Source organism: Sander vitreus, chromosome 7 (assembly GCF_031162955.1).
Source record: "Sander vitreus isolate 19-12246 chromosome 7, sanVit1, whole genome shotgun sequence".
Lineage (NCBI taxonomy): Eukaryota > Metazoa > Chordata > Actinopteri > Perciformes > Percidae > Sander > Sander vitreus.
Window position 1 is genome coordinate 6,312,005 of NC_135861.1, and position 25,366 is coordinate 6,337,370.

Below are 25,366 nucleotides of genomic sequence, written 5' to 3' on the forward strand. Positions count from 1 at the left end.
AATCCGTATATTTATCTTTAAAACACTCCCGGTCCTCCTCAGCTGTGAAGCCATGTACCTGTTGTCCAAGCCCGTGTATTCTCGCTAAATAAATGTGTGCAGCATTCACTGTCCCGTGGGAAATAATGCAAAGTCGAGCTTCATGCAGATCACCCTGATAGATAACCAGAATTGTAAGTCAGAATGTAAACTGGGCCACAGATAGTAAGCACAATTACATTAATCTAAAACTAACTTAATTAAAATGCCACAGCCCGTACTGTTTTTTAAAATTATTAGAATATAGACATTAAGAGAATAAATCGTTTTTATTTATTTTATTTGTCTTTTACTTTTAATACTTAAAGTACATTTAAATGGTTAAAATGTACTTTTTACTTTTACTTAAGTAGGGTTGTCATTGTTGTACTTCTACTTCACTAAAGTAAATATATATCTGGTTATTTGTACTTTTACTTAAGTACTGAGATTCAGTACTTCCTCCACCACTGGTGGTCCCTGCTCGTCTCCCTTTCAGGTTAAGGGTCCTTGGGCTAAAAATGGTTGAAGACCCCTGCCCTAGAGAGTGAAATGACAGGAACCTCAGGGTGACATGTGAGCAACGTGTGTGACATTTTCTTTATTTAAAAGTGATGCAATTGTGATGGTTTTTTAGTGATAATCTATAATTACAATATTACATTTGACTCAACAATACATCCAGCTGACTTATTCTCATTTTCAATCCCATGTAATATTTATCAGACATTCAGTGTCAGACGAAAAGCAACACCTGCTGCTCCTATACATCTTGAGAAGAGGAAATAAATAAATACAATTTGTGGAAAGAGGGGAAGCAAAGGAAAGCAGTGAGTCAGTCAGAAGAAACATGTGTTTGTGTGTGTTTATGTATAGGCAGAGTAATAGTAAACTACCATGCGCAGACTGCTTCTCTGCAGGCAGGAGACATCAGTTGATCCTTTTCCCATGACCCGGCTAACTCCGACACTTTGAGTGTCTCCACAGATGCAGACGCACCGAGCACCCTCAGACCCCCATCACTTTATACAAATTGCAAAAATGCAGAGCACAAGAATCTTTGACCCCGACGCTTGCACCCCACATATTCAAACTACAAAATCATGTCACTTGAACCTACTTGCACTTGCACGAGGTTGACTAGTAATTGTTATTTTTGATAATGTTATAAGCTCATTCAAACTGAAATATTAATACATCAATTTAATCATGGTGAAACTATCCAGCTTACCATTTCATTTTTTTCACTTTGAACCTTAAAATTATGTTTTTCTGAAAGGATTTCCATGTAAATAAATGTCTGTTTAGGGGAATTTCAGCAGTGATTTAACCTCTACACAACTCTTGAATGTGTTTATATTTTTATATTCCAAACATTCAGTGTTTGACAGATCTTTGCCAGAAAATAAATACTGTTCCGCGCAGAAGGTGCATCCAGTTTATTTGCAGACTGTGAGCAGTGATTGCATGTCTGAAAAGACAAAAAGTGCCACGTACAGAAACTACAACTGAATGAAAGGGCTTTAAGGACAATGAAAATAAATAATTTATACAGATAAATCAAAAAACAAGTGTCAGTATCTTGAGAAAAAAAGGAAAAGGTAGCAGATTGCAAGGCTCAAATAGAAAAATGCACATTATTTAAAATATTTATATCTGATGTAAGTCTTTGTTATTTACCATGCCTCATACTTCCACTCTTTGACAGTTCAAATGGGAGTTACCCTCTTGATTTTGAAGTGCACTTCCTTGCATGTTGGACTCATAAAAGTGGAAAGAGAAGTGTGTCATGAAAATATATCCTTGAGCAAATGTGTCGACACACACAACAACTCTGGAAGGAGCTCCAGTCATTAATCATACGATAAACTTCAACAGGATTATGCAACATGTCCCTTTAACAGCATAGAAACTTGACAGTAGGGGACCAACTGATGGCTCATTTGAACTCATTCAGTGAATGCTGACACACCTGCCTGACTTCCCCACAGGCATGCACACTGGCAGTGTGTGTCAAGTCGGACACTTCCGTGAGTACACTTACATGTAGTACACTGTGTACTCATTTGTGTAGTGTGTACATTATAAAGGTGCTGTAGGTAGGATTGCGAAGATCCAGGCCAAAAAATTCGAACATCGACAACTTCTCAGTCCCTCCCCCTTTCTGCTAAAGCCCAAAGCGGTCTCTTAAGCCCCTCCCCCCACAAGGGAGAATGAATGCGTGTGCATGAGCAGTGATTGACGTGCAGTTAGACACCCCCCCCCTCCGGCCCTGATTGGTGCATCTGAACAGGGAGCTGTGGATTTTTGCAAATCGCACTACAGGCTGTAGGTGGTGCAAGAGGAGCCGGGTGTTTTTTTTTTAAATGACCTGCTTCATGTAGTTCTACTGGAACATAGGGTCAGTTTCAGCAAATATGACAGAAAGTTAGTTTTATAAGTCTTACCTACTGCACCTTTAACAGGGTAGTGTCTCAAATCGTGCAAGGCCGTTTGGAATGACTGGACATGACTCTTAATTTTCTGGTAAATTACAGCCAGGTGGAGCATTACCATGACCTATTGTCACCCGACAAAATACATATATACTGGCATGATTGCTCACTATCTGACTACAGTATAGTGGTACTTTTCGAGAAAAAAAATAAATAAATACATTTGTATAATCCGGTTTTCGGCGTTTCAATCACAACCGTTGCAGCTTCCTCGCTATATTCACAAGTTTGAAAATATGTTGGTGGTCCCGTAGCTTTCGCTCCATAGCAAACATGGTGACTGTTGAGTGCGAGTAGTTTCCAGCGTTCCACACTCAACCTTTTGACTGCTACGAGTGCATCATCCAGGTACTTGTAGTGCACTGCATTTGCCCATACTTCACCAGTGTGAATGCTCTCTTGACTCAAAATAGCAAATGTAAGTACATAAGTGCGCGATTTGAGACAGAGCATGGAGCATAACATATTTGTTGGCTATATCCTGCTGCCCCTGATTGCCATGTGACAGCTGTTTATATAGAGAGTTTGGCCATGTATAAGTTATACTGACCCTGAGAATGGACTATATCCCTGCAACTGTATCCTAACTGAAAATGTCAGGTACTCTTCTGAAAACACCCAGCTGGGAGCGCTTGAGAGCATTTTGAAGGCACAGCTTTTTTTCAGCTGAGAAGCTTTGGTTGTGTCTAGTTATTATGACAAGGAATATCCTAGAAAGTAACAGTAAAAATGTCGGCATAAGGTACTTGGCCTTTGCTCTGAATAAGGAAGCTTTGGGAAGAAGTAGGGAAGGAACGATGCCGGTCCTCGGTGGAGAGGATGGACAGCAGTACCTTGGTGGTAGTGACACAGTGGTGAGAAAGGCAAGGCAAGATACTCTTTTACCTTAGACGCCTTAGGAAATTGTGAGAATCCCCTCAAATACAGAGGAATTTTTACTCCTGCATCATTGAGAAAATCCTGATGGGGAACATCACTGCCTGGTACGGAAACAGCATCGAACAGGACCGTAAGGCCCTGTAAAGAGTAGTTTGTTTGGCTAAACATGTAAGGCGGTGCCTTACCATGCCTACAGAACAAGGCTAAGAGAACCATTAAAGATCCAGACCAACTGGGTATCAGGCCTTTCTACCGCTTGAGATCTGGTAGAAGATAACAGATATATCAGGCCAGCGGAGCCTCTATGTGCCACTGCCTAAGACTAGAGTTGAGTTTTTACTCAAACAAAATAACGGACAAATAGTGTCTTTAGCTGCATGCTACCAGTCGGTGAGCTACATTGTATCTTTGGTTGTTGTTATTGTTGTTATTGTTTTGGACGTGTGCAAGTAGGCGGGGATGGAGAAAGAAAAACATACTGGGGGAATCGCTAATCCGGCTTTTGATTTAGATTAGGGCTGGGCGATATGGAGAAAATGAAATATCACGATATGTTTGACCAAATACCTCAATATCGGTACCGCAACGATATTGTAGTGTTGACTATTGGTGCTTTCACAAAATATTTACACAATGAGATTTTTGATAAATAATCATCAGTAATGTGGATATAATGACTAAGTGTGTAAAGGCAAATAACAGAACAGTCTGGTAAGTTCAGAAAATTACATCACTTTACTGTAATGCAGCCTTTAAAACCAGGAAAAGACAACACTTGCCATATTACGATATTACGATATCCAAAATCTAAGACGATATCTAGTCTCATATCACGATATCGACATAATATCAATATATTGCCCAGCTCTAATTTCGATTGTCAAAATCGTAATATCATTTGATCGATTTTCGATCTAAAACCAAAATCATGACACCCCTATTTATGAACCATTTACTTAATTTTCTGAGCCCACTAGATGGAGCTCTATGCTCAACAAAGTGGGGTCAACAAATATAACTAATGGTTCATGAAGCTTCATTTGGACATCATTACCTTAGAGCAAATTAACAGTGGTGAAAAATCAAAAGTTGTGACAATGTACTTCTTCTTCTTCTTCTTCTTCTTCTTCTTCTTCTTCTTCTTCTTCTTCTTCTTCTTCTTCTTCTTTAGTTTTATTTGGGGGCTACAAACCAACGTTTAAGGTGCATGTCGCCACCTACTATACTGGAGTGTGTAATATAACTTTAAACAACAATCACAACAACAACAAAACATATGAGAAATTATATTCTGGACATTAAACCTGTTTCATTTAAATAATTAAATAAAATCTTTTTAACCTGTATTTTTTTATCCCCCTGTATCTAACGTTTGATGCTACCAACCCCCCCTTCCATATCTACCAACCTGTCCTTAAATCTCGTTCTTTCTACAATAAACTTCCTACAACCTATTAGCAAATGTTCAACAGTTTCCCTACAATTACAAATCTCACATTTATCTGTCACTGTCTTTTTCATCACACTGTAAGGTAGCATTAAAGGTACAATATGTAACATTTCTGCATTAAAATGTCTAAAAAACGACCATACCTATGTTATATATTTTTTTGAGTTGTGCTCTTACACTATCCCAAATGTTTCTACCAAATGGCAAACCCAGAGAAATCTGTTATTTTCTTTTCAGACACGGCACGTTTCATTTAGTCGCCCGTCAGTGGCGTCATATAACCTTTCACCCTCTAGTTACTCGTAACTTCCGTCAAAACAAGGCACCCAGATGATATGTTCAGGAGTAATTGTAAATCATACAATGTCACAGTAAAAAATACTTTAATACCATAATACTGCTTTTTCTGCCACAAGGCATCATTTTATGATTAATGTCATGCCACTTTGCAACACAGTAATACAACAGAAACCTTATTTATTGATACATATCAATATCGATTAACGTTACGTTAACGTTACTACAATGTGTTGGTTGACAAGTAGCTAACGTTAATGCTAATGCTTGGTGGATAACATTAGGGTTACAACATCGTTCAACATGCTCATAAAGTTATTTGTAGTATGATTGTTTTGACCACGGATAAAAGCAGCGCCGGGCTTACCTACGAATAAGTTCACTAGTAACATTAACGTTAGCTGTATAGATAGACGAATAACCTAATGCTAATTTAGCCAGCTAGCTAGCGCACCCTGGTCTGTCTGCCTCACTCCCCCCCGGCGCAAAGACACTTCATTCGGGATGAGTGCTGACAACACCCCCGGGACATAGGTAGTTACCGTTAGCCCCTAGCCAGCCAACAGCCACCCAATATTACAGCAATCCTTATCTGTCCAGCACTTAACTTCAGTGCCAGATGCTAACGATGCTAACGGCAGTTTAATGAAGCGTCGGGAAACAGGCCATATCAGAGCCAGACATCCAGTCACAACAGCAGCCATCCACAACGTTAGCTGCGTCTTCGTTAGCGCTACCGGGGTTGGTGCCAAAAATCTCCTCCCTGCCAAATTTCTCCTCCCTGCCAAATTTTTCCCCCCTTTGCGTTTAGCTGTCTTTACAGTTAGCTAAATTAACCCGACAAAAGGTGGGTTAAGCACCAAAACGAATAGTTAAGATTACAGAAACGTGAAGGGGGAGATCGTTCTGGGCAGCTTGGAGATGTTCTGCTGCTGGACTGCTGGCTAATGTTAGCTTACTGGCTCACTAGCTAACTGGTCAGCTAGCTACCAATACAGATCAAATCAATAAAAACGTAATTATGTTGGGGACAATGCAGCTATTTTCTTAGAATGACATGAATAAACATTACTAAACGTAATGTGAATAAACTTGAATGGGTGCACTCGCCCGTGAACAGCTGCATTCTAACCAGCGATGTGTTTAACAATAAAAACTACAACTCCCATAATTCCCATAAAACTTCCCAACGTCATCAAACGCCTGTGTTTACAATCCATTGTTTTGGTTGAGAGACCACTAGTGGCAGAAAGTTACATATTGTACGTTTAAGTCCTGTATGTCCTAATCTTAACCTAGGAAAAACTCTTCTTTCCTACATTTACCTCTATTACTTTTTACTTTGACAGACCTTTGGATTTTGAAATATTCTCTACCCTTATTGTCATTAATCCAGGATGTCATTCTTGCCAAGATGTCATTATTTCATGATGAAATATTGATTTTGCTTCTGACCTCCCAAAACTAATTTCTAAAATATCATTATAATTTTTGTTTAATGCACTTAAAAGCAAGCTTATCAGCAATCTAATTTCCCTCTACTCCAACATGTGCTGGTTTAAATGACAATGTACACTAAACATATAAGTCAAAAAATTCTAAATTGGACAATTTTAAACACAAATCTTAACTAATTAAGTTCAATAGCCTTATTCAAAATATTGTTGCTATGACATTTTCTTTTTCTCAGCTTTTTATTTTCCATAGTGCACGCACATACAGTACATGACAAACACACACACACACACACACACACACGCACACCTTGTGTCATTACAGCCACTGTGAGAACCTTCTTGTTACTTTTACTGTGTGTGCGTGTGTGTGTGTGTGTGTGTGTGTGTGTGTGTGTGTGTGTGTGTGTGTGTGTGTGTGTGTGTGTGTGTGTGACAGAGGGCGATAGAGCAGGTGAAGTGGGAGTATCACAAGGCCAACAGCTGCTGGTGTGACCAGCAACAGGTGCCCCAAGGTAAACCAGACATACAGGCCATCAGAGAGATACACATTTACTCAAATATCTCTTTGCTGATACTTTCACCTACACTATATCTGCCCACAGATATAGTGTAGGTCCCTCCAGTACAACTACTACAGTAATAAAGGCTGAGTAAAGAACTGGCATGGCAGCGTGGCTGGCAACAGGGGACAGGGACATTTATTTATAGTAACAGTACAAGTTTCCATGATATTTTCCACCACGCAGGCCAGAGAGCCTGGAAACACATCTATCATAGCTATCAACCACTGCGCTTATCATCACACAAGCACCAAAGCTACTCTGTCTGCAGCAGCTTATAAAACACTGCACGGACCCAGACTCTCACTGTCCTGAACAACGCCTCATTCATGTCTTTTTCCTGGTAAATAAAACCAGCAGTGTGGTGTGTGGTATGCATCAGTGTACAGCATGCTAATCGTATTATCTATTCTGAAAACAAAGTCAACAAGCTATTGGGAGAATATGCATTGTATGTGCAGTTAAATTAGTGAGTATAAAGACATAAAATTCTTCACTATTCCAAAATAGCTTCATCAAATGGTTCTATGCTCCTGGTTCTGCGACTCAGTATGTATGCTAAATGGAGCCCACCTCACTCCCATGTCATGCCATAGCATTGGCATGAAGCCTATAGTATAAGTCAGTATAATATATAATTTCTCATGAAATCAAAAGGAATATTTCATTAAGTTACAAGTGTGATACTTCTAACCTTAGGCTAAGAGATTCTGGCTTTTGGTAAACTCATATTTTAAACCCCACACTCCCAGTTTGTAAGGCAGGCTTTTTGGACTAATATATATATATATATATATATATATATATATATAATTATTATTATTATTATTATATATATATATAATTATTATTATTATATATATATACACACACACACACACACACACACACACACACACACACACACAGTGGGGAGAACAAGTATTTGATACACTGCCGATTTTGCAGGTTTTCCTACTTACAAAGCATGTAGAAGTCTGTAATGTTTATCATAGGTACACTTCAACTGTGAGAGACGGAATCTAAAACAAAAATCCAGAAAATCACATTGTATGATTTTTAAATAATTAATTAGCATTTTATTGCATGACATAAGTATTTGATCACCTACCAACCAGTAAGAATTCCAGCTCTCACAGACCTGTTAGTTTTTCTTAAGAAGCCCTCCTGTTCTCCACTCATTACCTGTATTAACTGCACATGTTTGAACTTGTTACCTGTATAAAAGACACCTGTCCACACACTCAATCAAACAGATTCCCACCTCTCTACAATGGCCAAGACCAGAGAGCTGTGTAAGGACATCAGGGATAAAATTGTAGACCTGCACAAGGCTGGGATGGGCTACAGGACAACAGGCAAGCAGCTTGGTGAGAAGGCAACAACTGTTGGCGCAATTATTAGAAAATGGAAGAAGTTCAAGATGACGGTCAATCTCCCTCGATCTGGGGCACCATGCAAGATCTCACCTCGTTTGGCATCAATGATCATGAGGAAGGTGAGGGATCAGCCCAGAACAGGACCTGGTCAATGACCTGAAAAGATCTGGGACCACAGTCTCAAAGAAAACCATTAGTAACACACTACGCCGTCATGGATTAAAATCCTGCAGCGCACGCAAGGTCCCCCTGCTCAAGCCAGCGCATGTCCAGGCCCGTCTGAAGTTTGCCAATGACCATCTGGATGATCCAGAGGAGGAATGGGAGAAGGTCATGTGGTCTGATGAGACAAAAATAGAGCGTTTTGGTCTAAACTCCACTCGCTGTGTTTGGAGGAAGAAGAAGGATGAGTACAACCCCAAGAACACCATCCCAACCGTGAAGCATGGAGGTGGAAACATCATTCTTTGGGGATGCTTTTCTGCAAAAGTGACAGGACGACTGCACCGTATTGAGGGGAGGATGGATGGGGCCATGTATTGCGAGATCTTGGCCAACAACCTCCTTCATTCAGTAAGAGCATTGAAGATGGGTCGTGGCTGGGTCTTGCAGCATACTCTCTCAAGAGTACCTATGATAAAAATTACAGACTTCTACATGCTTTGTAAGTGGGAAAACCTGCAAAATCGGCAGTGTATCAAATACTTGTTCTCCCCACTGTATATATATATATATATATATATATATATATATATATATGTATATATATATATATATATATATATATATATATATATAGACTCCAAACCTAAGCTGAGATAACCCTAATGACATCATTAGTGTTATTAAATCAAACTTGTCAAAGCTCCCTTCAGAGCCACAGAGGACATTAAGCAAGTGTTTTCAGAGTGTGAGTAGTGCTTCTCATTACGAGTAAACTGATCTATATGTGTAAGTGGAGTGGCTGTTTAAAATCCAGTTTCCTATTATTGCCTTTAAAGTAACTTTAACGTTGGAAAAATAATCCTATTACACACTATCTGGCAGTATCATATATATAATTATTTATCAGCTTGTTCCAGCCCATCACAGAAGCATTATGATGTTTAAGCAGACTGAAATACTCAAACCTAAAAGACTCCATGATTATTTTTTTTTAAGGCTGCACATTTCCATCCATTAAACACGTATCCCCAAAATTCGATGTGACATGGCATCTTTAGAAACTTTGGAATTTCCACTAGAATTTAGAAGGGCCAAGGCTGGTGATATTGATATTTATGGTTTTTAATTCCTCTTACATATGTACATCGTTAAAATGGGTCATAAATACAGTAGCCCCTACTCTATAGTTTCATTTTTAAAGGTAGCTCACTGAGCTTCCAAAAACAGGAGTGAAAAGTGCATGTGTTGGTTACTATTTTCATGCTGCACAGCAGTTTGTAATATTTGCCCTGCTGATGGGACCTGATCCTGAAGAGGCTAAATTCTCAGTTCTCAACTTACTATATTCACTTTTGGAAGTAAGTCCAATGCCCAACGCAAAATCCAGGTGAGTTAAGAGTTTCCCCTCACCTCTGCCATTTCGGTTGAGGTCATATCTCATAAATGTGTGCAACTACTAAAAGCATTTATATGGATGGGGAATATGCAGAAAAACTGCTTGACCTAAGTGTTATCACATTACAGTGGTGGAATGTTATGTGGACACTCTCTCAGCCAAGCACGTGCATTAGAGAGAGGTTCTACATGTAATGCCTTTTTCTACATAGACTGACAAGTGTGACCATGGTCTAGCTAAGCAATTTAAAAAGAGATCATGTTACAAAATAGCTATAAAACTATATATAAAACACTGCATGAGCTGGTGTTCCTTGTCTGTGATGCTTTGTTTGAAATAAATGTCTATTTTGATGATGTAACTACATGAAGTTCTGGCAAGTCTCTACCCACAGCACTGCTCAACAGTTCAGAGCAGCTCTGCAGTGTGTGTGTGTGTGTGTGTGTGTGTGTGTGTGTGTATGTGTGTGTACGCTCATATATATCTACTTATATATACAGTATATATGCCTGTGCATGCATGTGCACCATGTCTGCATGGAGGCGTTAATGAGGTGCTGAAAATGCCAGGGCTCACACAGCCATGGTGATCTGAAGCCAAAGAAAACCACAAAATACATACTGTCCACATTAAAAAAAAGGCAGAAATGTATAGGAAAACATAAGGAAAGGCAATCTTAGTCTTTCCTGGTTTTGATTATAGTTAATAAGAGTTGAAAATAAACAGTGAGGAGCTGTAAACACGATTTTCATAACCTCCTGGGGCTTTTGACCTGAATAGAAAGAAAAAGGAATCCATAACTATAACATGGATCATGTTACTAAAAACTTAAATAAGACCAGGACTTAAAGCCTGTTACAGACAGATCTTCCTAACAGACCACCATGCTGTTGATACCTCCAAGACTCACTGCACCTCTGCTTTCCTACTTTAAGATCTTGGAAAATTGCTCTTCATACTTGTCAACTCTAATATCTTGACATTTTTTACAAGCCTCTTTGTTTTGATTGCAGCAGTTAGGAGCACGTCTAACCTGTTCAAGTGTTCTTATAAAAACAAAGTCTCTCCACTGGGGTCTGCATTTAGCTTCAGTATAATGTTGCATGTAGGTGAAAATGTTGCCAAGCAATTGCCTGTTTTAGTAAAAGTCTTTCAATTAATAATAAAGACACAAACTGTACCTTTTCTGTCTCTTTAATCCATGCTACCACCTAGTGGAGTAATTGTGAACTGTCAATGAGTAACAACTGGTGGGTTTGGAGAGAGATAAAAATGTGTACTTGATTGTGATCAAAAACGTAGCTAGGTAGGCCTACAATACCTCAGTAAAAATAAAAAAAATAAAATAAAATAAATAGAAAATAGGCTATTGACGTTAAGAAATGCTGAGCAGTAAAAGTAGCCTACACAAAAACAATTTTAGTAACGTGAGTGAATGGAACTTGAAAACATTCGCTATATGAATATTGTGATGTATGATTGTGTCAGGGGTTGGGGCAGGAATTGGAGGCAAGATGACATTATTGACCTCAAAACAGGACAGTTTTAGTCACTTTCTGCCTTATGTTTGTAGTCTGAATGGTAAATGTATGGAGGTGTACAATATGGTTCTTCGCTAATTTGAAAAAGATTGAAGTGAGGGAGATGAGGGTGTAGTGGCGATCGCAAATGTGGGTGTTTGTGTAGGCTATTAGTGAATGATTAAAGAAATGTCCCTGTTTCCTATCTAAGACACGATACAGTTATGTGGTAGTGAAAGAGGGACTTCTCTGCTGTAAATAACAAGTTAACAACACCCTCCACCCACCCATGGCATGACCAATCTGCCCCAGTCTCTCAGTAATCACAGTCCGCAGCTCCTTTGCCCACAGCACGGGGTCCCTATCCCTTTCGGCTGCGAGCCACCAAATATCCTAAACTGGAGCGAGCCACTAAAGACGTATGCAAATGATATGCGATGACATCATCAATATGCAAACGAACGTATGGCTTCGTCTGTAAATCAGTGGATACATTTTTTTGGAGCGTCAGAACCATGGATGTATTAACCCCCGCGAAATTACTCGTTTCACTGGCAGAATTTGATCCACTCGGTCTGATAACATTGAGAAAGTCGAAGAGCCGCACGATTAAATTTAATTAAATCCCCATTCAAGTTAGGGAAGCGTCAAACCGGAAGTATCCATCCTCGGCCTATATATGTCTACGGCTTGGCCGGCGGACTTCTCTAGTGCACCTGCTCGGAAGCAATGCTGATTCTCTAGGTATTTTTTTTGGCGCCACTCACCAAGTCTCTTGTTGAACATTTCTTTATTAGGAGTAACCCCTTGAGATGCACCATCTCGTTTTCGAGGGGGTCCTTAACAATAATTGAATATACAGTACAATTATAATTGGACACAACAGTTAACAAAACAGAAACAGACAAGCAAAAGTACAATCATAATTGGACACAACAGTTAACAAAACAGAAACAGACAAGCAAAAATGAAACTGGATACTACTCATAATATTAGAAGAGGTGTTATGGTGTTGTAGAGGATTAAGGACAGGTACAGTTGGTACTGTAATAGGAAAACAGGGCATTTTTAAAGGATGGGAGAGATAGAATGGACCTAATATTTATAGGTAGATTATTCCAATCTGAGGGGGCTTTAAACCTAAAGGCTTTCTTAGCTGTTGAGAAACATACAGCAGGAACAGAAAATAAAAGTTGTGTAGAGTGTCTCAAGAGGTAGGTAGAGGAAAAGGGTACCATAAGCTGTTTAAGATAGCTAGGGTAATTGCAATGTATACATTTGTAAATAAACAGCAACCAATGCTGATGTCTTCTTATTGAGGGTGATGGAAGAGCAAGTTTTTCATACATAATACAATGATGAGTAGTAAAAGGACATCCAAGAACAAATCTACAGATTCTATTGTAAGCAACATTGAGAGGGAGCAGATTAGAGCTGGGTGCAACCTGATATACATCAGCATAGTCCATAATTGGTAAGATAAGTTGTTGCACAAGTTTCTTTCTAACAGTAAGAGAAAAACATTTTCTGGATCAGTAGAGAACACCAACACCAAAATTGATTCTTTTTAAAATATAATCAATATGATACTTAAATGAGAGCTCAGAGTCTAGCCAAAGTCCGAGGTATATGGTGTGTTCAGCTTTTTGCAGTGAACTACCATCATAACATGTAATTACACGTGTGACGTTTTAATTTGGATTTGATGGTCTGTGGAGTTCCAAAAATCATAATGTGAGATTTGGTTTTGTTAAGTAATAATTTATTTCTTATGAGCCAATGTTGTAGGCTATCAAAGTCAGACTGCAGAGCTGATTCGATTTGTAATAAATTAGTTTTGGAAGTGTATAATACTGTATCATCTGCATAAAGCTGAACACAACATTCACAGCAGATTGATGGAAGGTCATTAACAAAAATAGAAAAGAGAAGTGGACCAAGAGATGAACCTTGAGGGACACCTCATTGCTGAATAAATATATCGGATTTGCATCCTTGTATCATTACACATTGTTTTCTGTTATGGAGATAAGAATTGAACCAGAGTAGTGCGTTGCGTGACAGACCAGCAGAGAGCAATTTATCCAAGAGCAAGTAATGATCAACTAAGTTGAATGCTTTTGTTGAATCAATAAAAATTGCACCAGTTAGTTGACTGCTATTAGATGCAGAGCAAATATCATTTGTAAGCTTTAATAGTGCAGTGGTTGTTGAATGATTTGATCATTGAAACGGCGATAAGATATTGCACTTATCTAGATAATGGGACAGTTGATCATAAATAAGTTTTTCGAAAACTTTTGCAATAGAACAGATGATTGAAATTGGTCGATAATTATTGGGATCAAGTACATCACCGCCTTTATGAAGTGGAGTGATACGGGAACATTTCCATATGGCAGGTATTTCACGTGTATAAAGACATATTAAAGAGATCACATAGCGAATACATAATGATATGAGCTGATAATTTGAGAAATCTGGTTTCAATGCCATCCAACCCAGGACCACTGCTCATTTTTAGAGCATTGATTGCATTTTGTGTTATATGCTTGAAAGAGAAACTATTACTGGGCAGGATATTGTTTAAATAGTAATCAATAAAAAGAGTTTATTAGAGAGCAATTAGTAGTGGGTCTTGTAAAATGATTTTATAAAATTATATTTTTATTTTATTGACTGTTAGTTTTCATAACTGTGAGTTATTGACTGTAAGGATTTCTTGGATGTATTAATAATATCTTTAATTGTATTCCAGAACTGTTTAGGATTTTTAAAGTCATGTACAAGGGATTCCTTATAATAGTTAGATTTAGCATTTCTGGACATAGTTTTACTATGATTTTGCAATTGCCTATACCTTTCCCAGTCAGTCGGATCTTTGGTTTTATGAAAGTTAGCCCAGGCATTATCTCTCTGTCTAAATATACTTATAAGGTCAGATGTTATCCATGGAAGATGCGCACCCTAACTTTAGTGGTTTTCATGGGAGCATGTTTATCTACAACATTAATAAATTCAGAATATAGAAAGTCCCATGCATTATTTACATCTGGAATAAGATGAAACCTATCCCAATTAATTGAAATCAGGTCATTTATAAAATGGTTTATATTTAATTTCTTGTATTGCCTAATTCTAATTAATCTGGGTGGTAATTTTAGCAATTTAATTTTCCAGATGCAATATACAATGGCATGGTCACTGAAACAGTCGGACATAATCCCTGCTTTAATGAATCTGTTTGGATGAGAAACCAATATCCAGTCAAGAAGAGATTGACTGCGAGGGGTAACACGGGTGGGTTCTCTGATGAGCTGGGTTAGGTTTAAGTTTCCAAAAAGGTTTCTTTCTTTTGAGGATTTATCAGTCCAGTTCTTGTTAAAGTCTCCCTGTAAGATAATTTCATTTCTGCACTTAATTGAATTAATATTAGATATGATACAATCAAATGATTCCGCTTGTGCAGAGGGAGGTCTATATATGTTACCAATAGTTATGTATTTATTATCATGCAGGGTTATCTTTACAAAAATGCACTCAAAGTGAGATGGATCAACATCAGGGACAATTACCTCAGAGACCAAGTGAGAGGACATATATGTGGCTACACCACCACCCCTGGAAGCTCTATCAGCTCTGTAAATGACATAGTCTTTGAGATCTATTTCATTACTACCTATTTTATCGGTGAGCCAGGTTTCAGATAATGTAATAACATTTGGTTTGTACTGTTCAACCCATGCTTGAAGTAGGTTGATTTTTGGTAGGAGGCTTCTTATATTGAGATTAATTATTTTTAATCCTTTAACACTATCCAGTATGAAGTATAACATTTAGAGACTGACCAATGACAAGATATGTCAGAGCTAGGAAAATCCAAATAATCAGATTGGAGATTATGAGATAATAATAATCAGTAACATGTATATACATGGATAGAACACACAAACAAATAAAAATAAATAAATAAATAAAAAAGACGAGAGAAAACAAACAAACAACAAAGACCAACCCATGGCCACCTGAGCAAAACACTCAGAGAGAGGAATCACAATTTGCGATGTGAGCACAGGTCATAATGTAAGGATAAACTAAATATGCAGCAAGTGAAACAGAAAGAGAAAGAGTGACCATATCACTAAGGTGCCTGATAGACATCCATTAAAACAGCTGCTACATAAGGCTTCATTAGCAGAGAAAAAAAAAAAAAAAAATGAATCCATTGACAAGTCTCTGCATTAATATATAGTTTTAATAAAGAAAAAAAAAAGTAATTCATTTACCACCAGCCAAAACTAGTCAAAAGGGTGCCAATTTTCATTTATATTTTCATTCCTTCTTTTTTACGACATTAGGGCTCTTTACGGCAGCAAAACAAAACACGGCTCAGTGGCGATGCATGACCTGAGTGTAAACAATACTCAAAAATATCGGCATAGTAGCAAATTATAAGATATAACAAAAGCATGAACACCTATATTAATTCCAAGAGTCAGGCACTGTGACTGGTCATACATTGACATGGCTCTTTTTGCGACTTCTTACCAGGTTGTCGTAGCATCAATCTTGAGGAGGCTGATGAAAGGCTAGAATCTAGCCTACAGAGTTCATGGAGGAGTTAGCAGAGGACATAAAGACAGCTTCTGCAGCTTTGTGGTGAGTAAAAAGCTGCTCTCTGCCATCAGAAATCACACTCAGTGTGCAGGTGTTTCGGAGGGAGAACCTCAGTTGGAGTTCACGGAGCCTCCGCTTAACCGGGTCAAAGGAGCGACGCCTTTTCGTCAGGTCGGCACTGTAACAAACTGATAAAGATGTGACTCCCGTTAAATAGCAGCTCTTTTTTCTCTCGGGCAAGCCGTAGGATCTTCACCTTATCCTGGAAGTTTAGCAACTTGATCAATATTGGCCGCGGGCTGGGTTTAACCTGTTGGATGCCGTCAAACAGGGTTTTCATCTGGACTTGGTCCATGATTTGGTGATGTGCCTCTGGCATTTATCAGGATAAATAAGTTGAAAAGACGAAGACCTAGCCTCAAGAATAGACGTACTTGAACAAGTATTAGGTATATCAAAGTCTTATAAGTAGTAGGCATAAATATGTACTCATAGAGCCATGAAGTGCTACAAACATTTAAAGACAGCAGGACCTGCACTCACACAGCATGCTCACTAAGCGGCCATCTTGTTTGTTAACAAGACTTAACTTAGGATAGGAGCGGGGCTCCGACCGTTAATATAGGCCAATTATATTCATGGCTTCGATTTAGCTGTAGCCAATAGGCCTATATGTTATTAGAGGTGCGTGGGAAACTGACAACATCCGTTCGCAGTTTGAACAAAGTAACTCTGGATTATCCGCTAATGCTAACAGGCTAGCCGGGCGTTAGCTTGCAGGCTAATTGAATGGAAGTCTTCTCGGTTAGCTGTTTGCTCTGTTAGCTGTTAGCATGCAGTGTTCTGAAGAAAAGGAGTTTGAAATGGAAGTGGATCTGATGAGCGGTAAATGTGATGGAAATAGATTATGTCATCATGATTGATGAGAGTGATGTGACAAAAAGTCAACTCTTCCTGGTGTCAGAAATACAGCCCTGTTTTTAGCCTTGTTAAGATGCATTTTCCCAGATGACGTGTGGAAATTTTGTTCATTTACAGTTAGCTAAGCATTTTAACAGTATAAAGCTTGTGTTATAGTGCAAGCACAGGGATGAATATAATAATATAATAATTGTATTTGATATAGCACCTTTTACAGACAGAGTCACAAAGTGCTTCACACAAAAGACATTTGTTAAAATACAGTAGGATCCAAAACAGAAAATAAACAAGCAAAAACAAATACGATACCAATGAAAATTTAAAGACTAAAAGGAAGATAGCATACATAGCCTACAGTTCTCCCACAGAGATTGTTCCCCACTTGACGACCTCCCAGGGACTTGAGGTCAGGAACGGGAAGTCCCCAGGCCCTCGCCGTTCTTGACTGCAAGTCCCATGCCGTCCTTGAGTGGGGTCTCCTCTCTGTGGGAGAATTGGAGGCTATGTATGCTGTCTTACTCCCTTTGTTCAGTCCTCGTCCCATTAATCATGATGTGTGCGTCCTTCCAGTCCATTGCTAAACTTTAGTGACCAACTGATCACCTTGCTGTGGGTTGGACCTATTGGAGAGCCAGACAAGAGGCAGGCCACATGAAAGATGAGCGGTAGGCCGAGCAAAATGAACACAATGTGTCGAGATGACACGGTACCAGACTGGATTGTGCAAGAATGGATGAATTGGATTCAGGATCTGAATAAGCCTGACTTCAAGCTTGAAGAACTGTGACATTTTCTGAACTACATCAGTTTCCTGTTTTGTGTGAGAATAGTTGTTAAGGGAAAGCACTGTATTGGAAGGATGCACACATTGTTTAGGTGGAAAAAGAGAATTAACATTGGGAGGAAGCCAGCATACTGTACATAGCCTCTAATTATCCCACGAGATGGGACCCAAATTGAGAACGGACAGCGTACTGGACGTCAGGAACGGCAAGGGCCGGTAACCCTTTTTTTTTATAATCTCTATTTGGATAAGACACTATACGTCCTACGGTTTTTCACTGACAGAGACCCAAAATGTCAAACAAAAAAAACAAAAAACGAACTAAGGGATCTATTAAAATGTTTAGCTTTTTGCAATAAAAGTGAATGAATTTCTATTTTTGTCTTTAATGTCAGAGACCAGACGTCCCTTGTATGTTAGACTGTAACCGGGAACACTGGTCTCTCTCAGTGTCAGAGTGGCCTCACAGGTCACACAGCCCGCCTTCCTCCACTGGTCTGCAGGGTGCTGTAGTGGCTGTCCTTCTCCAGCATCTCGGGGCTCCTGCTTCTGTCCACCTTCCAGGCCAGACTCCAGTCTGAAGGGAAGCCCTTGTTGGCAAGGCACATGAGAGGGGCCTTCCCCCCTGCAGCAGCTCCTCACTGGAGGGGGGCAGCATCGTCAGGGTGGGGATGGCTTCACCCACTGCAGACAGAGAGAGAGAGAGAGAGAGAGAGAGAGAGAGAGAGAGAGAGAGAGAGAGAGAAATAAAGTGTATATTAGGTTAACTAAACTTCATCCTGTTGGTTGCAGCAGAAGAGGCTACCAGTTCTGCTGGTCTTCCTGGAAGACCAGCTCAGTAACCATGGCAACGGGCAGGCATCACTGCTGATTGCTGAACCATGACAACAGACATTTCAGTAGCCTACTAAAGATACAAAAGTTAAAACTGACACTCTTTTACTTAACTTACTGAGTTTCATAGTTTAAAATATTACACATAAAATGAAGATTGTGAGGCTTTTATTGTTTTAACTAGCCTTAAGTAGCGTATTTCTTGTCTCAAGCCAAAATCTCATGAATATTTCACTGTACAGCCAGGCTTCATTACTGAAAAAATCCAAATGAATATTAACTACTGAATTGATTTTATGATTGATTTTTTATTCATAAAATTCTATTTAATTTAAAGGGTGGGGCAATGAGTTATCTATTGAGTTGAAAAAATATATTATTTCCATGAATGAAAAAGTGAAGGTGTTGTCTCTGCCTGCTGCTGTCACCAGTCCACCAGAGATGGAAAGAGACAGGAGGGGGATATCGTTATCTGCCAATGCCATGAAATTTAAGACGGTGCCCCATGATGCATGCGTACTGGCTCACACACTGTACACTCACATACTGCGCGCACACACACACACACACACACACACACACACACTCTGAACTAAATACATAACATACTGTATGTACAAAAATGCCCGAGCAAACAGAAAACGGAACATAGGCTACACAGCTAGCCTTAATATAGACAGCCATTTACACTCAAACACATAACACAACATTGCAATCATTGTTTGCACAGTTATTCTTGGGAGATCGCATTCACCTCAGCTGTGCTCACACTCACCCTCAAAAGCTCTGGAGACAAAGGTAAGGACGATATACAAACGATTATAGAAACTTCTCTCCACTGTGTGTAAAGGCTTATTTCAGTTCACGGTAGCCCAAGAATGACTACAGCACAGCTAACGCTCTTTTCAACCATAAGTTAATGCTGAGCATGTGTCTTCATCATGAGCAATGCTTGACACAGATTTTTTTTCTTTTTCTTAAACTGTACTCTAAGTAGTCTAACAGAGCAGCCATGTGTAGTGTAGGCAGTTTTACTTCACTCATGTTTGTCTCAGTAATACCTACAACGGTTTCCCTAGTGGGGTCTGGTGACTACCAGGGGGTTCCTCCCGCAAAATAATTACCATGATTGTTTTTACATTTTACATTACGTTCTGATTCTGTCCTCCTCATTGTAACACAGTCTACAATACAGCTATCAAACTGTTAATATGATCATATGCTACGTTCTGTTTGGGCGTCTATGAAATTAACAGATTTAGGTTTTTAGGTTCATTATTTTTAAGTCCTAACATGGCAGAGTGAAAAAGTGCATCTATATTTTACTACTTAATCATAATAAAAACACAATACCTACGTGATGTAACATTTGAGATCCATTGATATTATTTCCCAAATTTCTGCAGCTGCTCACTTTCGTCACAGGGGGGCGGGGCTACACGTTGCCACTAGTTACTTTAGTGTTGTATCCAATCAGAAAGCGCCATGTTGTGTAACCGTGGTTACCGGGGCAGTGGTATTATGGTATGTAGACATGGCATCCAGCAGTCGAGGCATGGATGTCAACAGAAGATACTTGTATATTTTATTGTTCTGATGTGTATATCTAATGGACCTGCACATACATTTGGACATTTCGCGGGATTTCGGGGACTCTGTCGTCGATATTGTGTATATATATATTTTTGTATTTCTCGTTTTAAGCAGTATGCTAGCAGTCTCATTGGTTCGGATAGACTGAGTGGAGCGCACCAATCCATGATGTAAACAGGGTGGGTGCTGAATGGGCTTCTACCCATCGTTTTTTACAGCCACACATGGTCTCAGTGTGCAGAAGTCGTCTTTTGCATGCAAAATAAAACCAGCTTTCAAATGAGGGAATGCCATGCATATTAAAGAATACAGGCTTTCAAAGAGGATATTCTTTTATTGACTTTCTTAAGTGTAATTATTTGAAATGATAGATGATTAATTGTGATATTCATCCATTTATTGAACATAGATGATAGGCCGTTTGAGATTGACAGTTAATGCTACACAAGGCAAACTGGTGATTGTGTCAACGTAGACCTACATGTTCTGTTCTGCACCACAGTGTTGAGTGAGTTTAATCATTGAAAGCCCAGTACAGTAAACAATATACACATACACTCACAGATAGGTTGCCCAATGTTTCTAATAGCCTTAGTAAAAGTAACGACAAGTTATCATTTGCATTTAACACTGCTAAAGTCTTATAATTAACGTATTCTCAGAAATAAGCATCTGTATTTTGTATGTAAGGACTAGAGCTGGGCGATATGGAAAAAAATCAAATATCACGATATGTTTGAAAAAATACCTCAATTGGTGATATTGTAGTGTGTAGTGTGACTATTGGTGCTTTCACAAAATATTAACACAATGAGTTTTGATAAATAGTCACCAATAATGTGGATACGATGACTAAGTGGGTAAAGGCAAATAATAGAAAAGCTAGCAACAGTCTAGTAAGTTCAGAAAATGACATCACTTTACTATAATGCAGCCTCTAAAACCAGGAAAAGACAACACTTGTGTCATATCACGATATTACGATATCTAAAATGTATGACGATATCTAGTCTCATATATCGATGTCGATATAATATCAATATATTGCCCAGCCCTAGTAAGGACGGAACCCTTAAAAGCTATAAAGCTTTGTATTTCTTTTTACACTATTATTTCACAACTTTTTAACTGATTGTACCATATATCGATGTATATTAACCTTACTGCTAACTGTCAGTTTACGGGCTCCACACAGCACCCGACCCACCTAATGCCCAATTTTATTCTGTATCCCCAGATTAAGCCAACACCGCCCAAGTCGTCACAGCCACCAGCGCCATCATGCCCGGTGAGGATAAACCACCACAACAGACCCGCCAGAGGAAAAAGAACAAAAAGTCCCGCTCCAAGGGGAAGAGCCCAGGTGGGAGTCCCAGTGCCTGCCTGGGAAGCGCCATAGAAGGCCAAGATGACCTCATCTTACCCCCAGTGCTCCAGCTTCCTCCTAAAAAGCTGGCAGGGGAGAAGCCAAAAGTATCCGTCGCCAAAGTGGAAGAGGAGTCGTCCATTGCTATCTGTCTTCAGGTGCTTTTCCCCTACCTGCTGGCTGGGATGGGTATGGTGATGGCCGGCATGGTGCTGGACGGTGTACAGGTGAGTGCTCGGCCATGAGAATAGTTTTGAGATATTGAACTGACAGTGTGCACATTACACCCTTTTTATATATATATATATATATATATATACATCTTCAATAACTTCTGTGTCAAAGTTCTTATAATTCATGTTCAACCAGTAGTGATGCTTTTAGTGTGTTGTATTCAAAGCGTAACCTTTTGATATTAATGAACGTCCGTTACATTCAAGCTAAGTAAGACTCTCAGCTCCACAAAACTCTCTCTGTATTTCTCAGTATGGCTAGGTTCAGAAAATGGGTGTCGTCCGGTGACTTTCGCTCGCCAAAAATTGAGTGAAGATAATTACCTCTTCATGACTTCCGATCTCTATCATTGGCTATAGTAAACACAAGTCAAAGGTCTTTGTCCTGAGTGGTTCATGCTACTGTACATTTCTCAAAGTTGAGAGCGATTGACAAAGTCTTACAGCCTGACACCACAACATCCACCAACATTGTTTAATTAGCTCTGATTTAAAGGTACACTATGAGTTCCTGCATGGTTTCAGCGCGATTTCATTTTCGTCTCAAATCGTAGGCATCTCTCCTTGATCCGCTAGCTGACTGCCCCCTGAATACACTGTGAAAAAGCCCGGTCTCGGGAGACAACACAGGGGTCGTAAACGTCAAACAAACACTAGGGGCACAGGCTGTGCACCAAAATACAACAAACCACATTCCAGCCAATCACCGACAAGATGGTTGGGGGAGGGGGTGGGGGTTAGTGACAGTTAGTCATGACAGTTACGGAAACATGGGGGAGGGGCGAGCTTGCTCTATTTTGTTTGGTATTTACTTGGAACGTCATGCAGGAACTCATAGTGCACCTTTAATGTACCTCATGTACACAGACAGCACTGCTACGTTCACAGCTATAATGTTACTGCTAACTAGAGTGCGGATCGGGCCGCATTTTTCTGTCCGAGCCCGGCCCGCGTCTGACAGAGCAGTAACCGAACTCGACCCGAGCCAGCCAGGCATTAAGATATTTATGTCTGAGCCCGACCCGAACCCGACACAGTTAAAATCAAATTTTTTTCTCATACTAATGACACATGTACGTTTGTTTGTGTGGAAAGCCCGCTTTTATTAAGCAACTGTAGGAAGGCATTCGGAAATGTCACCAGATGAGCGTATCAGCGCACACGGGGCAACAAGCTCACGTTAATAATCTGTTTAATCTAAAATGTTCAATGTGTTAACCTTTCCTGATTGCTTCGTTTCCGACCTTGGTCAGAAAACCAGGCGCGAGTCATTACCTCCAGGGCCGACGTTATAAAATGACGTCGGGGGTTAAAATCCCGTTTCTGGTGAGCAAATTAATGAACTTGGCTTTCAGTCTGGGGTTTATCTCGGACACCGCACACACTGTGTACAAAACTAAAACTTATTCCACCAACTCTGCTCCGGTCGCATCTACACGTCTGCTTCCTCTTTCTCTATCTCTCTTCTGCCCACTTTCCACACACACACAGACACACACTCACATGCACTGAGCTCTCTTAAAGGAGCCGCAGCACCATTTTACAACAAATGCCTGATTGCGCTGATGTGACTGAGCCCGACCCGAACCCGACCATCATTTCTAAATATCTGTCCGAACCCGGCCCGGCCCGTTAGTATCCATCCTCTACTGCTAACTTTATCCTCGACCTAATATAATAGCTATATAATAACAGGGAAAACCCTGAAGTTGGATATTTAGAAAAACACCTTATCTCAGCTGCTGTTAAAGCTCAGGCACCCTTCTCTATTTGTGTGTGGTCCCGTTGTGTCTTTAACCCTCTGCCAGGCGTCCCTGGCATCTGGTCTGCACCTGAGGGAAATCAGACACACTGCTGTCTGCTTTATGATGTGCTGTTTCCTGTTTCTTCCTCTCTGTCCTCCACTAATAGACACACGTCTATCTTCACACGGCTTATTCCCTTCGCTCCATCCATTGCTCATCACTATTTCTTCCACTCTCTCCTCTACAGTATATGTTACCCTCCTGCATCTGATGGAGGACAATTAGTTTTGGTTCAGTGCCGTGTCGTAAAAGCACCGGGGACGGAGGGAAGGACATGGAGAGTAGCCTATCTGAATGGAAAGTAGATAACGACAAGAGCACTGCACTATCTGCAATTAGGACTGTTACTGTAGCCTGTAGTGGTTGTGGATCTTGTCTAAATAACCACTTCCTGTTCCTCATTAGGGTTGCACGATATTGACAAAATGTGATTGCGATATAGATTATGAATATTGCGATATCTATATTGATTCCATTATTTTTAAACGTGTAAAATTACAAAAGTTATGGGAAAACTCATCAAAATAGATTAATAACAAAAACAACACAAGGTTCATTTCAACTGACTCATATTGGACTGGTACAACATGAATAAATAAATGACCAGGAAATGTTTTACTGGTTGTACAGTATAAAATAAATAAATAAAGAGAACAGGACACAACTTTTTTTCGCTTCTCTGATTCGTTCCGTTTTGTTGTCTCTATTTCTTCGCTTACACTGTCACTCTGTCGAAATATGCACACACGTGGTACGCTCTATAGAGTTTGTCACGTACTGGACCCGTGCGCTGACATGCACTAACATGTGCAAGTGGCACGGTAACTGGCCAATGAAATGATGATCATTATAGCGTTTCAAGCGGGCTCTAAATCAAACACAACTAAGCCACACAGCCAACGGACTGGACGCAGCGCTCCACAAAATAAACAAAATATTGTATACTTATCACGACACTTGATATCGCGATAACGATATTGAGTCGATATATTATGCACCCCTAGTTGTCATAGCTTCAACTTATATCCCACATGTTACATCCTACATCCTTAGTTTGCCAATGGGTTTGTTCAGGGTTTTTGACCCCCCCAAACTGTTCATAGTTTGTCAGCCTCCCAGAAGCCCGGGGCGTTGTATGCTGTGAATGTTGTGACAAACAATGATTATGCCAAACTGTTACAACACAGACCAAGAGTGTGGGAGGGCCAAATATTATATTTAATTTATTGCATACACGTAATAAAGGAGAAGACTGTGTAGGTGAGAGAAAGATAGAAAAAAAAAAATAAAACACCATTTGCGTCTGCACATGTGCATCAACAGTGATACATACGGCTCTTCTTGTATAAAATCAGTGTGGAATGAACAGCTTCGGTGAAGATTACCTGCTCATATCAGTTCCACATGAACACTGGGGCTCTGCCCGCAGTTTAAAAGCTGGATGGGAAAGTTCTAGAAAGTTCTAAGCTTCTAGCTTGTAATTACAAATCAATCCATGATTTCTTGCAATGTTATCAGATTAAATACATCAAACACATTTGATGTGGAATTTCACCGATGGGATATGCAGAGCTGTATCTGGCACCAGCTAGCAAGA

General features: G+C 39.7%; 1 protein-coding gene across 2 annotated transcripts in view; it reads left to right on the forward strand.

Moving 5' to 3' along the window:
* Window positions 1-15,994: 15,994 nt before the first annotated feature.
* Window positions 15,995-25,366, forward strand: part of LOC144520562 (solute carrier family 41 member 1-like) — a 34,597-nt gene continuing 25,225 nt past the window's right edge. The window contains exons 1-2 of one of the 2 annotated variants that reach the window (XM_078254345.1): window positions 15,995-16,275; window positions 21,603-21,958. In XM_078254345.1, the coding sequence (XP_078110471.1) occupies window positions 21,647-21,958 (312 nt within the window). In that variant the 5' untranslated portion in view covers window positions 15,995-16,275; window positions 21,603-21,646. Of the gene's footprint in view, window positions 16,276-20,312; window positions 20,545-21,602; window positions 21,959-25,366 lie in introns of those variants that run through there. The other variant, XM_078254346.1, reaches the window with a different exon arrangement.